The sequence below is a fragment of the Hirundo rustica genome, unplaced genomic scaffold (genome assembly GCF_015227805.2).
Source record: "Hirundo rustica isolate bHirRus1 unplaced genomic scaffold, bHirRus1.pri.v3 unplaced_BUSCO_407572at7742, whole genome shotgun sequence".
Lineage (NCBI taxonomy): Eukaryota > Metazoa > Chordata > Aves > Passeriformes > Hirundinidae > Hirundo > Hirundo rustica.
In genome coordinates, this window is record NW_026690735.1 from 31,148 (window position 1) to 45,619 (window position 14,472).

At 63.0% G+C, this 14,472-nt stretch overlaps 2 protein-coding genes across 3 annotated transcripts; one reads left to right on the forward strand and one right to left on the reverse strand.

The window, feature by feature from the left end:
- Positions 1 to 616: 616 nt before the first annotated feature.
- Positions 617 to 9,917, reverse strand: CC2D1A (coiled-coil and C2 domain containing 1A). The gene is made up of 29 exons (XM_040054468.1): positions 9,882 to 9,917; positions 9,478 to 9,553; positions 9,159 to 9,300; positions 8,960 to 9,069; positions 8,799 to 8,861; positions 8,473 to 8,595; positions 7,720 to 8,055; positions 7,578 to 7,632; positions 7,404 to 7,493; positions 7,186 to 7,316; positions 6,437 to 6,509; positions 6,206 to 6,351; positions 6,049 to 6,124; positions 5,435 to 5,607; positions 5,113 to 5,235; positions 4,498 to 4,556; positions 4,259 to 4,375; positions 4,108 to 4,181; positions 3,970 to 4,028; positions 3,141 to 3,192; positions 2,924 to 3,023; positions 2,433 to 2,523; positions 2,119 to 2,253; positions 1,994 to 2,043; positions 1,827 to 1,890; positions 1,586 to 1,712; positions 1,413 to 1,489; positions 883 to 930; positions 617 to 780 (listed from the first exon to the last, which is right to left on the reverse strand). The coding sequence occupies exons 2-29, from the start codon at positions 9,526 to 9,528 to the stop codon at positions 760 to 762; spliced, it is 2,766 nt and encodes a 921-aa protein (XP_039910402.1). The 5' UTR covers positions 9,529 to 9,553; positions 9,882 to 9,917; the 3' UTR covers positions 617 to 759.
- A 133-nt stretch (positions 9,918 to 10,050) lies between these two features.
- On the forward strand, positions 10,051 to 12,331 carry LOC120748342 (guanine nucleotide-binding protein G(s) subunit alpha isoforms XLas-like). 2 transcript variants are annotated; one of them, XM_040054477.1, is made up of 8 exons: positions 10,051 to 10,076; positions 10,305 to 10,347; positions 10,462 to 10,597; positions 10,674 to 10,737; positions 10,824 to 11,771; positions 11,889 to 11,956; positions 12,044 to 12,118; positions 12,201 to 12,331. In XM_040054477.1, exons 2-8 carry the CDS (start codon positions 10,317 to 10,319, stop codon positions 12,304 to 12,306), a joined length of 1,428 nt encoding a protein of 475 aa, XP_039910411.1. In that variant the 5' UTR covers positions 10,051 to 10,076; positions 10,305 to 10,316; the 3' UTR covers positions 12,307 to 12,331. The 2 variants fall into 2 exon arrangements, with proteins under 2 accessions (XP_039910411.1, XP_058275160.1); XM_058419177.1 differs by having other exon boundaries at positions 12,047 to 12,118.
- Positions 12,332 to 14,472: the final 2,141 nt, after the last annotated feature.

Below are 14,472 nucleotides of genomic sequence, written 5' to 3' on the forward strand. Positions count from 1 at the left end.
CGGACCGGCCGCTTCCGGCGCTCCGCGCGCCGCCGCTGCCCCGCCCACACCGCGCTCCCACTGGCCGCTGCCACAGCGGCCGCGCACCTCATTGGCTGGATCAACCGGCAATCACCAGCTCATCCCACCCCCACGCGGAAATTTGGCCAATGGGAGCCGACCGGACGCAATGTGATTGGCTGCTGCCCGCGCCCGTCCGTTCTGGCGGGGTTGCCATGGAGACGTGACAGCGGCAGGGCCGGGCCGATGAGTGGGCGTGGCCGCTGCCGTGATTGACAGCTGGGGGGCGCGGCGAGAACGGAGAATCACCAAAATCCGCGGTTTTCTTCTTAAAAACTTTATAATTTATAGTGAGAGCGCCCGGAACAGCCCCTCCCCTTACAGGCACTTGGGGGGGATCCGCTTTGGTGGGGCGGGGGGGGGACACGAGGGAGCGGGGAAAAAGTGCTTGGGGGGACACGTGGGTGGGGAGGGGTCGGTGTCACCCTGTCATTTGGGGGGGCGTCACCCTGTCATTGAGGAGGGGTCACCCTGTCATTGAGGAGGGGGTCAGTGTCACCCTGTCGCTGGGGGGCTCAGTGTCACCCCAGGGGGACACGGGGCGGGGGATGTAGCAGCTCTGATCCCTGCGATTGTCACAGTGGCCATGGGGGGGGGTGGTCCCAGAGCCCCCCCAAAACAGAGGGAGGGGTCCTCTGAGCCTCCCCAGACCCCCGAGTGGTCCCAGCCCCGGGAGGGGAGGGCAGGGATGGGGGGGATTCATCCACGGAGTTTTTGGAGCTGGAAAAGAAGAGGGCAGTGAGGGAGGGGTGGGAGGGAAGGGGAGGGGGCCCAGGGGACCCACAAATTCCAACCCCCCCTCCCCAGTGACAGGGTCCTCACCTCGCTCTCCACCAGGTTCCGTTTGTACAGAGCCTCCTTGGCGGCTTCCTGGGAAAGGGGGAATCGGGGGGGGTCCCAAAACGGCACCCACGGGGTTGGGGGACAGCAGGAATTCAGGGGGTGTCAGGTTTGGGGGGTGCAGCAGGACTTTGGGGGTCACATCAGGAATTTGGGGGTCATGAGAGTGGAGGGGCAGCAGGAACGGGGAGGGGGGAACTCAAATTGTGCACCAAGAATTGGGGAAGGGGTTCACCAGAGTTGGGAGTCTCCGAGGTTTGGGGTGCCCAGGATTTTGAGGGGGGGGTGGCACCAGGATTTGGGGGGGCTGGGGAGGGTTTGGAGGGGCTACAGCAGGAATTTGGGGGGATATTGGGGTTGGGGGGGGGGGTACAGCAGGAATTTAGGGAGCACCAGGAACTGGGAGGTCCCAAGATTTGGGGTTAATCCCGGATTTCTGGGGCGGGACACCAGGATTAGGGGAGCACCGAGGAGGGTCTGGGGGTGCCCCCCCCGAGGCTCGGGGGTCTCACCCTCTCTCCCTGGGTGCCGAGGCGCCGCGCCGCCTCCGTGTAGAGCCGCAGGTGCCGCTCCAGGTGCTGGGCGTACTCTGGAAGCGGGGGGGAAAAAACCGGGATAACGCCACCGGGGAGGGGAAAACCGGGATAAAGGATGATTTTTGGGGCGGGGGGCAGCCTCAGCTCACCCGTGCGGAAGTGGGGGTCCCCCGCCTGCAGCCGTGCCCGCAGCCCCTGGATGCGCCGCTGCAGATCCTGGTGCTGCTGCCGCAGCTCGGGGGGCACCGGGCGCCCGGCACGGCCGAACGGCAGCATCTGGGGAGGGGGGCAACGAACGGGGGAGGGCGTCAGGGGCGTCCCCGGGGGGGGCTCCCCGGGTTTCTCTGCTCCCCCAAAGGCCGCCATCGTCGTCCCAACCTCCCCATTCACCTTCCGCTCCAGGCGCTCCCGGTCGAACAGCAGCAGGTTGAGGCTCGGGAATGTCGGGGTGGATCTGGGAAGAGGGGTCGGGGAAGGGGGGGGAAAATGATAAAAAAGAGGGGAGACCCCTGAAAAACCCCGGAGGAGGGGAATTGGGGTCCTCCCCTTCCCCTCACCTGTTGTTCCCGTCCTTCGGGGCCGCCACGGTGGGTTTGGGAAGAGCGACCTGAGCGGGAGGAGAGCTCCGGGTTATCCCGGGGGGGGATCCGCGGGGTCCTGGGGGAATGTTCCCGGTACTCACCGAGGTCTCGGCCGCCGGTTCCAGCACCAGCCAGCGCTCGGAGCGCGGCTCCAGCTGCCGCTGAGCGCCCAGCGGCTCCCGGATCCGCACCCACACCTCCAGGCGCCCGCCCGTGCGCCGCCGCCCGTCCAGCAGCTGCGGGGGCACCGGGAGCGGCCGTGAGGATGAGGAGGAACCGGGGCAGGGAAAAAATACCGGGGGTGAGGAAACGCTGGGAAAGCGCGGGGAGAGGCGGGATGGAGGGAGAGGCAACGCCAGGAAAAACTCGGGAACGCCAGGGAAGCGGGGAGGGATCCTGCCTTCTCCTCTCTCACCTCCAGCTGCTCCCGGAGCTCGCAGGATCCTTCCAGCCCTTCCAGGCGAAGCTGAGCCGAGCCCAGAGCCCGCTCCGGCCGGAACAGCCCCCTGCGGGTGAGGACCAGGCGCTGGGACCCCAAGAGCAGCGGGGTGAGGAGCCCCCGCCCCAGGAAATCGGGAATTGCGGCGCTCCGGAGCCGCCCCTCACCCCCGTGGGCACCGCTTCACCCGGACCCTGTGCGGATTTTCCGGCGATTTCTACGCTCTTCCCTGGATTTTCTATCTCCCGCGCTATTTCATGCGTTCCCTGCCTCGTTTTCCGTAGTTCCCGTGGCACTTTTCACAGTTCCCGTGCGGTTTTTTCCCCCGTTTTCCGGACGTTTCCAACCCCTCGCTTTCCACGCGTCGCTCCCGCGGTTATTTCCGACACCTCCCGCGTTTCCTACCGGCTTCTCCTTAAGTTTTACCCCATTATCCCCTCTTCCCGGAATTTTCCCCCTCCTCGTACCCTTTCTGGGTCACCTCGAACTTGATCCCGCGGGAGCTCAGGAGCCGGCGGAGCCCCCGGTGCCCCCGGAGCAGCCGCAGCCGGAACCGCGCCCGAAATTCTGGGGAGGGAAGGGAGGGGAATCAGCGCTGGGGGGGTCACACAAACCCCTGGATTCCCAGGAAAAATTCCCAGGAAAATTCCCAGGAAAATTCCCGGCAGGATTCCCAGGACTCACCCGGACAATCCGTGTTTTTCACGACGTTGGTCTTGTCCCGCTGCGCCTCCTCCTGCAGGGAGAGGGAGTCAGGGACGCGCAGAGTTCACGCTCTGCACAAGATTATTTCCTACGTTGTTCGTGTGTATTTACCACATTGATTATGTTGTATCGATTAGCAACGCTGCGTTATTATTTTGGTGGCACGGTACATGTAGCTTTTGTGGTTAAGATGCAGATTTTTGTGGTTAAAATGCAGATTTTTGTCATTAAAATGTAGGTTTTTGTGGTTGAAATGCAGATTTTTGCCGTTAAAATGTAGTTTTTTGTGGTAGAAATGCTTTTTTTTGCAGTTAAAATGCAGGTTTTTGTAGTTAAAATGCAGGGTTTTGTAGTTAAAATGGAAATTATGTATTTGAGGGTTTGTTGGGTTTTTTTTTAAGAGAGGAAGGGGATATTGCAGAGAGATGGCAGCCACAAGAAAACGTGAATCTCTCACAGAAAAAAAAAATATTAATTCCCTATCAGAAGAGACCAACTTCTGCCTCGCTCAGCCCTGAAGGCTCCGTAGGGATTGAGAGGAAAAAGTGACACTGACCAGAGAGAATCCTTTGTTTGAAGGGAATTTATGAATGAAATGCATGAAATGTGTGAATATTTAACAGGCTTTCAAGGTTTAATTCTCTGTTAACAGGATCCTTTCTCGGAGCTCAGACCTCTGTAACTTTTTTATTGTCTCGTATCGTCCTAACCCTAATTTTCCGAATTTTTTTTTTTTCATTAATTCTATTTTTATAACGCTATTAAAACTTGTAAAATTTTAACCCGCGGGCGGGGGGTCTCCACTCACCGCGCTGGGGTGGGGGAACTCGAAGCGCACGAAGGTGTCCAGCTCTGCGGGGGTCACGCCTGGGGGGGACACGGGGCAGGGGTGGGGACACCGCGGCTGCTCCCCCGGCTCTCCCGGCTCCCCCAGGCTGTGTCTCACCTGCAGGCACCGGGAGGCCGATCCCTCTGTCTATCCCCAGCTCCAGGTCGCTGCTGCTCAGCTCCGGGAAGCTCCTGCGGGGCGGGGAAGGTGTCAGACCCCTCCCCACGCCAGGTGAGCGCCCCCCCATCCCCAAGCCCCTTCCCCTCACTTGATGACACTGAAGGTTCTCTGCTCGTAGCGGGGTCTCGGGGGGGGTCCCCCCCGGTCGTGCTCCCTCCGCAGGGTCTCCATGTGCCGCCGGCATTCCTCGGCCAGCGCCTCGCACCTGGAAGCACCCGGGCAGGTGAGCCCAGCCCAGCCCACCCCGGGGTCCCTCCCCCTGGCATCAGCATCCTCCTCTTCCTCTGCAGAGGGGGAAGAGCTGAGCTGTGGCAGCCCGGAGCTCACCTGGTGGTCTCGGAGATGTTCCCCAGGTGAGCGAATTGTCGGGAGTAGGTGAGGCACATCTGGGGAAAAAAGAGCGGGAGGAGGAGGAGGAATGAGGGAGAGGGCAGGAAAAGAGGAGAGGAGAAGGAGAGAGAAGAAATGGGAAAAGGGAGAAGGAAAAAGGAAAAAAAAAAAAAAAAAAAAAAGGAAAAAAAAGGAAAATAAAAAACAAGAAAAAAACAAAAAAAAAAGGGGAAAAAAAAGAAAATTAAAAAAAAATTAAAGAAAAAGAGGAAAAAAAGAAAAAAAAAGGGAAAAAAGAAAAGCAAAAAAAATATAAAAGAAAAAAGAAAAAAGAAAAAAAAATTAAAAAGAAAAAAAAAAGAAAAAAAGGGAAAAGGAAAGGAAAAAAAGGGAAAAGGAAGAGGAATAAGAAGAAAAAAATAAGAAAAAGAGGAAAAAGGAGCCCGGGAAGAGGGACAAGAAGAGAAAAAGGAGGAAGAGAAGGAAGTTTTCCACATCCATCCGATATCCTGGTGCCCTCCCTTTGGAGCGCTCCCCCAGACCCCAAAACTCCTGGGGACCCTCCCGCATTTTTTAAGGCACAACCCCGTTTTTTTGGGGTTCCACCCTCACCTGGTGCTGCCTCCTCAGGGCCCCCGCCAGCTGCAGGAAGGTCTTGGCCACCTCGGGGGGCGTCGGGACCCCTCTGCCCGGCCCCAGCTCGAACTCTGCCCCGTCCAGGGGCACCTCCGGGACCTGCGGGGGGATCGGTGACCCGTGGGGACCCCGGGAGCGAGATCCCCGGGGGGATTGGTGATCCCATGGGGACCCCGGGAGAGAGATCCAAAGGGGGATTGGGGGATCCCATGGGGACCCCGGGAGTGAGATCCCCGGGGGGATTGGGGGATCCAGGGCGGGATCCTGGAGCGGAGGCAGGGACGGGACGCCCCCTGACCTGGGCGATGTCCACGGGGAGCCCCCCGCGGGCGGCCCCCAGCAGCCCCTCGACGCCCTTGGCGCGGCGCAGCAGCAGCTTGGCTCCCTCCAGGTCGTTGCGGCGCTTGGCGCGGAGCGCGGCCTGAGCCAGCTGCCGCCGCCGCAGCTCCAGGAACTGCAGCTGCTGCTGGGCTGAGAGCACGGCCGGCAGCGGGGTCAGGGGACCCCCAGTTAGCAGGAGTGGGGGTCAGGGGATCCCCCACCCACCCTAAAAGGGGTCAGGGTACCCCCACCCAACCTGTATTGGGGGTGAGGGGATCCCCACCCAACCTGCACCGGGATCAGGGGACCCCCAGTTAGCCTGAGTGGGGTCAGGGGATCCCCCACCCACCCTAAAAGGGGTCAGGGTACCCCCACCCAACCTGTATTGGGGTCAGGGGACCCCCCGTTAACAGGAGTGGGGGTCAGGGGATCCCCCACCCACCCTAAATGGGGTTCAGAGGATCCCCACCCACCCTGCACCAGGGTCAGGGTACCCCCACCCACCTTCAATGGGGTCAGGGTACCCCCACCCACCCTGCACCCCTGGGTGCTCCCCTGGCCCCGCCCTCCCTGCCCCGGTCCCTCCTGCACCTTTTCCCGCAGGTTTTGCAGCCGGCTGGGAATTCCGGGGCGCCGGCGGCTGCTTGGGAGGAGCTCCGGGCTGGACCTGGAGCGATGGTGTCGGGAACAGTCGCCGGGAACGCCCCAATCCCGCCGTCCCCAAATTCCCCGGGGGCCGAAATCCCACCTTGGCCTCCTTGGGGTCTCCCTTTTCCTCCTCCTCGTCCTCCTCCTCCTCCTCCTTCTGCTGCTCCGTCAGCTTCAAAGCCGCCTCCAGCATCCCAGAAATGCTCGGCTCCGACGGGATCTCCGTGCCCTGGATGGGGGGAAAGCCTGGAAAAAGGGGGGGGGTCCCGGTGGGAATGGGAGCTCCCGGGCCCAGAATCCCCCTCCCACGGGTCAGGAAGCAGGAACGTACCCGGGGGAACCGGCAGCTCCGAGAGATCCACGGATTTGCCGGCGCTGTGAGCACGGATGGCGGCCTGGTATTGCTGGGGGGGGCAGAGGGGAGTGGTCAGGGGGCACCCGAAGGGGCGCTGGGAGCACTGGGATGGACTGGGAGCACTGGGACTGGTGTCGCTGTGGGGAGACTGGGACCGGTGTTCTGGGATGGGAAGCACCCACAGCAGGACTGGGATCCATCCCCCAGGGCAGGACTGGGATCACTGTGTCTGGGACTGGGATCATGTTCTGGGACTGGGATCACTGTGTCTGGACTGGGATTATGTTCTGGGACTGGGATCATGTTCTGGGACTGGGATCACTGTGTCTGGACTGGGATTATGTTCTGGGACTGGGATCGCTGTTCTGGGACTGGGATCACTGGTCTGGGACTGGGATCACTGGTCCGGGACTGGGATCACTGGTCTGGGACTGGTATCGCTGTTCTGGGACTGGGATCACGATTCTGGCACTGGGATCACTGTTCCTGGACTGGGATCACTGTTCCTGGACTGGGATCACTGTTCCTGGACTGGGATCACTGTTCCTAGACTGGGATCACTGTTCCTGGACCAGGATCACTGCTCCTGGACTGGGATCACTGTTCCTGGACCAGGATCACTGTTCCTGGACTGGGATCACTGTTCCTAGACTGGGATCACTGTTCCTGGACCGGGATCACTGCTCCTGGACCGGGATCTCAGTTCCGGGCTGCGGCTCTCCCACCTTGACGATCCTCTCGTGCATCCGTGCCTTCCTCGCGTCGCCGCTGTCCTTGGCCTGGGCGGCGGCCGCCCGGTACCGCTCCATGCGCTGCTCCAGCGCCTCCCGCACGTCCCGTGGCGCCCGGGGCGGCTCTGGGGTGGCAAAAAAACGGGAAAATCCCCCGAGAAATCCCCTTTTTCCTCCCCGTTCCCCCGCCCCAAGGAGCAACCGGAGCTGACCCGCAGTGGGAGAGGCCGGGCTGGCGTCCAGCGATTCCCTCCCTGGTGAATCCCTCGGGACTGGAGCCTGTGGCTGCTCCGGCTGTGGATCTGCAGGAAGGGAACAGCCAGATCCACCCGTGTGACCCCCAAAATGGGGGTTCAGACCCTTCCCAGGAGGATCGGGGGTCTCACCGGGGGCTGGCGGGACACGGCCTCGCTCCAGCGCCTCCAGCTGCGCCTCCAGCCTCTGGAAAACCACAGCACCAACAGAAATCCCGGCGCAGCCCAGGGACAGAGGGATCTGGGGGATGGATTCCAGGAATCCCGGGCGTACCTTGGCCGCCCGGAAATGCCCAAGGGCCGTGGCCGTGTCCCCGCGGCGTTTGGCCACCAGCGCTTCCTTCTGCAGCTCCTGCAGCCGCAGCCGGAGCGCCGGCACCGAGCTGGGATCCGGGCTGGGATCCGGGATGGGATCCGGGATGGGATCCGGGATGGGATCCGGGGCTGGGGGCGGCTGTGGAGGGGCAGGGGGCTGCGCTGGGGGCTCGGGGCTCACGGGGGGCGGCGGCCCAGGGGCTCCCCCGCCCTTCCCCAGAGCCACCGGAGGAGGAATCTCGGCCTCGTCGATCCACTTCCCTCTCCGGACGGACTCCAGCATCTGCTCCAGGGTCTGTGGGCAAAGGGGAATTGGCGGGGGGAAAAGGGTGAAAATCCAGAGGAACGGGGTGAGATGGGGGCAGAGGTGGGAAGAATGGGGTAAGGCAGGGAGCTGGGGTCAGAAAAATGGGATGAGACAGGGCTCAGAGTTGAATGCAAGGGGACAGATGGAATGAAGTGGAATTTCATTGGAACAGGACTGGTCAGAACCGGGGAAAAGTGAGATAAAACTGAGCTCAGAACTGGAAAAAACAGGATAAAACTGCTCAAGCTCAGGCAAAACTGGGTCAAACAGGGTTCAGGGCTGTGACAAGCTGCTCAGTATCGGGAGAAACAGCACGGACCCGAGGTTATTCCAAGGGTTTTACGGGCAGAGGGGTCGGGTCGGGCCAGAGCGGCCAAAGCCGCAATTCCAGGGCTTCGGATTCACCTTGAGGCCGCGCTGGAGGCGCCGCAGCCGGGCCCCGTTCCCGTTCTCCCCCGCGGCGTTCTCGAGGGCCGCCCGGTAGAGCTCCGCACGCTCCGTCAGCTCCGCCAGCAGCGCCCCGGGCCCCTGCGGGAACACCGGATCACCGGGATCCACCCCCCCCCGGGCCCCTGCGGGAACACCGGATCACCGGGATCCACCCCCCCGGGCCCCTGCGGGAACACCGGATCACCGGGATCCCCCTCCAGTACCGATCCCGGGCCCCTTCAGGAACACCGGATCACCGGGATCCCGCCCCCGGCACCGCCCCCGGCCCTGCCCAGCCCTACCTGCGGGGTCTCCGCGGCGGCCTCGCTCCCGGACCCCTCCTGCAGCACCTCCTGCAGCTCTGCCTGCTCAGGGATCCCGGGGATCAGCCCTTGCCTGGGGCACGGATCCCCTTTTCCAGGCCGAGCACCTCCCCCGGTCCCCCCCCGCCGCTTCCCCTCACCAGCAGCTCCTCCTCGTTCTCCAGATCTTCCTCCCCTTCCTCCTCCTCCTCCTCGTCCTCCGGGGGGTCCTGGAGGCAGAGCTGGGCCAGGGCCTCGACTGCTGCCACAGCTGGGGGGATCGGGGGGATTTATAAACCCGTTTTTGGGGGGAGGTTGATCCCCGCTCCAGGGGGTCCAGGCAAGGGGAGGGGGATTCACCTTGCTGGGGGCGCGGATCCCCCCCGTCCGGCGCCTCCCGGCCCCCCAGCAGCAGCAGCAGCTCAGCCTCCAGCACCGCGTCCCCGTCACCGCCGGCATCCCCCGGGCTGCCCCCGGCGCCGGGATCCGCCAGCAGCCCCATCTGAGGGAGGGTGAGGGAGCTGAGGGGGCGGCGAGGGGATCCCGGGATCCGGAGGGTGGGATCCGGAGCAGGGGATCCCCGAAAGCGGCGGGACGGAGAGGGGATTTCAGGAGCCCATGGAAGGGAGGATGAGACCCCCAGGGAGGCAGAGCAAGGCGTCCCGGGGGTCACACGCACCTGCCGGGCCATGGCGGCCCCCCGGCCCGGGACCCTCCTCGCTCGGCTCATGGCCCCGTGTCCCGCCGGGCGCAGCCTGAGGGGAGAACACGGGGGGACCCCGGCCCTGAGCTGAGCCCCCGGGCCTTCCGCGAGCCCTTCCGAGCCCCCCCTTTAATGCCCCGAGCCGCCTCAGAGCCCCCGAAAAGATCTCGGTGTCCCCCCGCTCCTCACAAGGCGCCGCCGCCCCAGCCCCGGGCGCGCCCCACAAGGCCCAATCGCCCCTTTTCCCCCACTCCCAGAGCATCCCACAAGGCACCGTCAGTCCCCAGCTCTCCGCCGGCCCTCACCCCCGGACCCCGGTGATCCCGGCGATCCCGGTTATCCCGATTTATCCCGGTTTATCCCGGTTTATCCTCACTCACTTCCTGCTCCGCCGGCTGCTGTCAACACCCCGCGCCTTACAGCACTACCGTCGCAAAAGCCGCTGTCGCAAAAAACCCCGCTTGCGGTTGCGTCTCGCTTTGCGGCGCGGGAGAACTACAACTCCCGGCGTGCACCGCCGGCAGGGAAAAGGCGGGAAAAACGTGAGGGGGGAACGGTGGAGAGGATGCCCCGAGGTGGAAAATGGGGTGGAAATCGGCGGAAATTCCACGATTTTCACCTCAGGCCCCGAGGGTTTGGGTCGTTCTGTTGCGGTTGTGCCTTTTGGGGGAGCTGGGAGTATTGATTTGGGCTGGCGGGGTAGACGACGGCTGGGGGTGAAAATGGCTGTTGGGGCCTGAGGGGAAAGTATGAGAGGGATGAGAGTAATGAGGTAATTTGGGGCTACTCCTTGGTCCTCCCAGGTAGCGCCAGGAATGGGGAAGCGCAGGACCCGCCCACTCCCAGGTAACAGGGAAACGCCCAAATGTCCCAGTTTGAGCCCACAATGATCCTTTCCCCCACACACTGGCATCCCCCTCACGTCCAAAGCGAGACTCCCTTTGCCCCCCACCGCAACAGGCGACAGGAAATTCCATGCTCCCAAAGCCAAGCGGGTCCTTCAGGAGGCGCCGGGAGCTGCTGGCTCGGCCGTGCCCATTCCTTCCCAGAGCAGTGATCCCGAGGGAGATCCTGCCAGGATGGACACCCCGGCAAGGTAACGGGAGGGGACGGGTGGGGAGTGATCTGGGTCCACCCAGATCCAATCCCCTGGAATTTGCTGGCTCCCGCAGCGAGGACGGCGAGGCGGATCCAAAAGGAATCCCCGTGGGAGAGCACGGAGCTGGATCCCCACAGGTATGGAAAACCTCCAGCACGGTGTTCACACCAGGCAGAGGGGGAAAAACTCCCCAAACTGGCGTTTTTAATGTGTTTTTTTTCAGGAGGAGAGAGACAAGGAAATCAGAGGTGGTGGAGCACCAGAATCACCGGAACAGGGCGTTTCCGATGAGATGGAAGAGAAACATCTGGAATTGCCCCAGCTGGGAATTTTGGAAGCAGATGGGACAGGAGGGGATGAGCTGGAGTCACCAAACCCAGGCATTTTGGATGGGGCAGGAGAGAATTGTCCAGAATCACCAAAACCAGAGGTTTTGGAGGTAGATGGGGAAGGAGAGGAGCCCCCAGAGCCAGTGAAATGTGTAATTTTGGATGGAGTGGGACAGAATCACCTGGAATCATCTCAGCTGGGAATCTTGGAGGGGAACGGAGCAGGGGAGGAGCAGCTGGATTCACCCCAGCTGAGAATTCCAGAGGTAGATGGGGCAGGAGAAGAGCAGCTGGAGTCACTGAAACTGAGAATTCTGGATGGAACAGTAGAGGATCAGCTGGAATCACCAAAACCCGGAATTTCGGAGGTGGTTGGGGCAGCAGAGGAGCAGCTGGAAACACCAACACACAGAATTTTGGATGGGACAGGGGAGGAGCATCCCGAGTCGGTGAAACCAGGAATTCCAGAGGTAGATGAGGCGAGCGAAGAGCAGCCGGAGCCGCTGAAGCAGGGAATTTGGGATGGGGCAGGACACAATCAGCGGGAATCACCGGAACAAGGGAATTCTGGAGCATCCAGCCCCGAGGACACGGTGACAGCCACGGCCCCTGCGGAGAGTTCGGAGGCGCCAGATGCAGCGGCAGAGAGGGAAGGAGGCGCCCTGGAGGAGGGACGTGGCACTGGGATCGCCCCGAGCGTGGACACAGCGTCCCCAGAGGGTCCCGGGGATCCCCAGGGCGGGAATTCCAGCGTGGAGACACCGGGGCTACATCCAGCAGCCACCAGCACCGAGCCCCGGGACCAGCGGGAAGGGACCAGCCCAGAGCTGCCAACAGAGAAGGTACGGCTGGGGTGACCCCTCCCCACCCCAACTGAGACCCAGGGACCCCTCCCCACCTCGGCTGGGACCCTCTCCATCCCCTTGGGCCCCGGCTCCTGCTCCTTTCTCTCCCTGCAGCCGTGGGACGCCGCGGGCCAGATCCACAGCGGATCCGCGGGGAACAGCCCGGTACAGCCGAGGGAAAGGTGAGTGGATCCAGACCCCGCTGCAGGAACAACATACTAAAATTCCCAACCTGGGGAGCAGGAAGGTCCTGATTCCCCTTCTCCCAGCAGTGCCAGAGCCACGGAGCCGGCGGACGCCAGCGACGTCATCTGCGGGCTGATCCGGGAACTCTCAGACCTCAAGTAAGTCCTAAATCCGCGTGGATTTCCCCGGGATCGGGGGGGTTCCAGCACCCTTTGGGTGACGCCCGTGTCCCCCCCACAGCCGCCTGGCCATGGGCGCCCGCCGGGGACTGGAGCTGCTCCGGAGGCCAAAGCCACGGCGCGGCCGGAGGCCGGTGCCCAGCGGGAGCCGCTGGAAAGAGGGGTAGGGACGTCGTGAGTAGCCATTTATTGATGGAAACAACAGGAATAAACCACCCTTCACCTGGAGAACGGTTCCAGCACCGACGACTGGGCTCTTCCTGCCGTCATGGGTGAACAAATCCCACCAAACCCACCCAAAACACTAACTCAGGGTTGCGGTGCTGGGATAAAAGCTCCTACACGTGGAGCACCGGCCCCTTCCCGGTCTCTTTCTGGCCTGGCATTAAGCAAAACTCACAATCCAACCCAAAACATCCAGTAACAGCTCCAGCACTTGGAGCACCGGCCCCTTTCCCGGCCTGGGATTAACCAAAACTCAACAATCCCGCCCAGAAACTCCAGTAATAGCTCCAGCACCTGGAGCACCGGCCCCTTTCCCGGCCTGGGATTAACCAAAACTCAGAACTGGAAAACTCAAACCTAACACAAAACACAGAGCTGACCCCCGCCAGCAGCGCCCAAATCTGGCCGGAGCGACTCTTCCAGGGTCCCACGGTGTCGGGAGGCGGCACGAAGTCGCACAAACTGGGGAGACTGGTCCCAGTGGGAAGCGCCGAGCCGTGGTCTCGTCCTCTGAGGAAGCCCCTGGAAGAGAAGCCGGGAGAGGCGGGAGCACCGGGAAGCAGCAGCACGCACCCCCGTGCTCAGTGCCGATAAATCCAGGCTCCAAGCGTGCCTCCTTCCTAATGTCACCTGTTCCCCAGGGCCTCCTCCTTCCTTTAGCTCGGGCTCCTTGGTGAGACTCCCTTCCCTCATGGGAATGCTGTCCCTGGCTAAATCCAGGCTTGGCTCCAAAAACCCCTCAGTAGCTGTGTGGGGACATGGAGTCCTCCATCCCTGAGCTACTTCCAGCGTTACCTGCTTCCCGGTGCCCTCTGATTCCCTGAGGGGATTCCTCACGGGAATCTGGCTAAACCCAGGTTTGGATGCTGGGACGCCACAAACCCCGCGCCTGTCCCGGGGACCCGGCATCCCCCATCCCTCAGCTGCTCCCCGTCCCTCCATCGGCACCGATTCCGTAACCGGATCCCTCACGGCAGCCCCAGCCTGGGACGAACCCAGGCTCGGCATCGCCGGGTACCTGCACGGGTGACACGGGATCCTCCATCCTCGCCTACATCCTGCCGTTCCTCTGCCTCCTCCCGGCGCTCCTGGCGCGCGCCGGGCGGGAGTAGACGGAGGTGTAGACCGAGGTGTAGCCGCGGTGCGTGAGCGGGCAGAAGCGGCGCGTGTGGGCCTGGTCCTGCGTGGCGCCGCACTGGGGACAGACGTAGCTGCGCAGCACCGGGCACTGCAGGCGTCCCTGCTCGTCCCGCAGGCTGTGGCTCCAGTACATGCCCGGAGCCTCCCCGTTGTGCTGGCAGAACGAGCACGGAGCCGGGCTGGGGCGTGGAACCGGCCTGGCGCGTGGAAATGGCCTGGCACATGGAGCCGGCCTGGCATGTGGAGCCGGCCCGGCATGTGGAGCCGGCCCGGCATGTGGAGCCAGCCCGGCATGTGGAGCTGGCCCAATACATGGAGCCGGCCCGGTACGTGGAGCCGGCCTGGCACACGAAGCCGGCTCAGCACGTGGAGCTGGCTCAGCACACAGATCTTGCTCGGCACACAGAGCTGTCCTGGCACACGGAGCTGTCCCGGCACGTGGAGCTGGCTCAGCACACGGAGCTTGTTTGGCACACGGAGCTGTCCCGGCACGTGGAGCTTGCTCAGCACATGGAGCTTGCTCAGCACATGGAGCTTGCTCGGCACATGGAGCCAGCCCGGCACACGGAGCCAGAGACCCCGGTGGAACCGAGGTGTCCCCGAGGCCTGCCGGCTCATGGAGGAGCGCGGCTGTCAGCCCCAGGTAGTCCCTCCACATGTCGAAGTGGCCCGTGGCTCCCACGGGCGGCAGGGGCGCGGGGCTCCCAGGGCATTGCATGGCTGGACCCTGCTCCCCGCTCCCGGTGTTCCCGGTGTTCCCGGTGTCATGGTGCATGGCTGGATCCTGCTCCCCACTCCCGATGTTCCCGGTGTCCCCGGTGTCGTGGTGTATGGCTGGATCCTGCTCCCCGCTCCCGGTGTTCCCGGTGTTCTCGGTGTCGTGGCGCATGGCTGGATCCTGCTCCCCGCTCCCGGTGTTCCCGGTGTTCCCGGTGTTCCCGGTGTCGTGGTGCATGGCTGGATCCTGC

Coding starts and splice junctions, on each gene's coding strand:
- CC2D1A (XM_040054468.1), bottom strand. CDS start 9,528: ATGAGCCGAGCGAGGAGGGTCCCGGGCCGGGGGGCCGCCATGGCCCGG. Junction 4,557..5,112: donor CCCTGAGGAGGCAGCACCAG/GTGAGGGTGGAA, acceptor TTTTTTCCCCAG/ATGTGCCTCACCTACTCCCG. Junction 781..882: donor GGAACCTGGTGGAGAGCGAG/GTGAGGACCCTG, acceptor CTTCTTTTCCAG/CTCCAAAAACTCCGTGGATG.
- LOC120748342 (XM_040054477.1), top strand. CDS start 10,317: ATGGGGAAGCGCAGGACCCGCCCACTCCCAG. Junction 10,348..10,461: donor CAGGACCCGCCCACTCCCAG/GTAACAGGGAAA, acceptor CCACCGCAACAG/GCGACAGGAAATTCCATGCT. Junction 11,772..11,888: donor CAGAGCTGCCAACAGAGAAG/GTACGGCTGGGG, acceptor CTCTCCCTGCAG/CCGTGGGACGCCGCGGGCCA.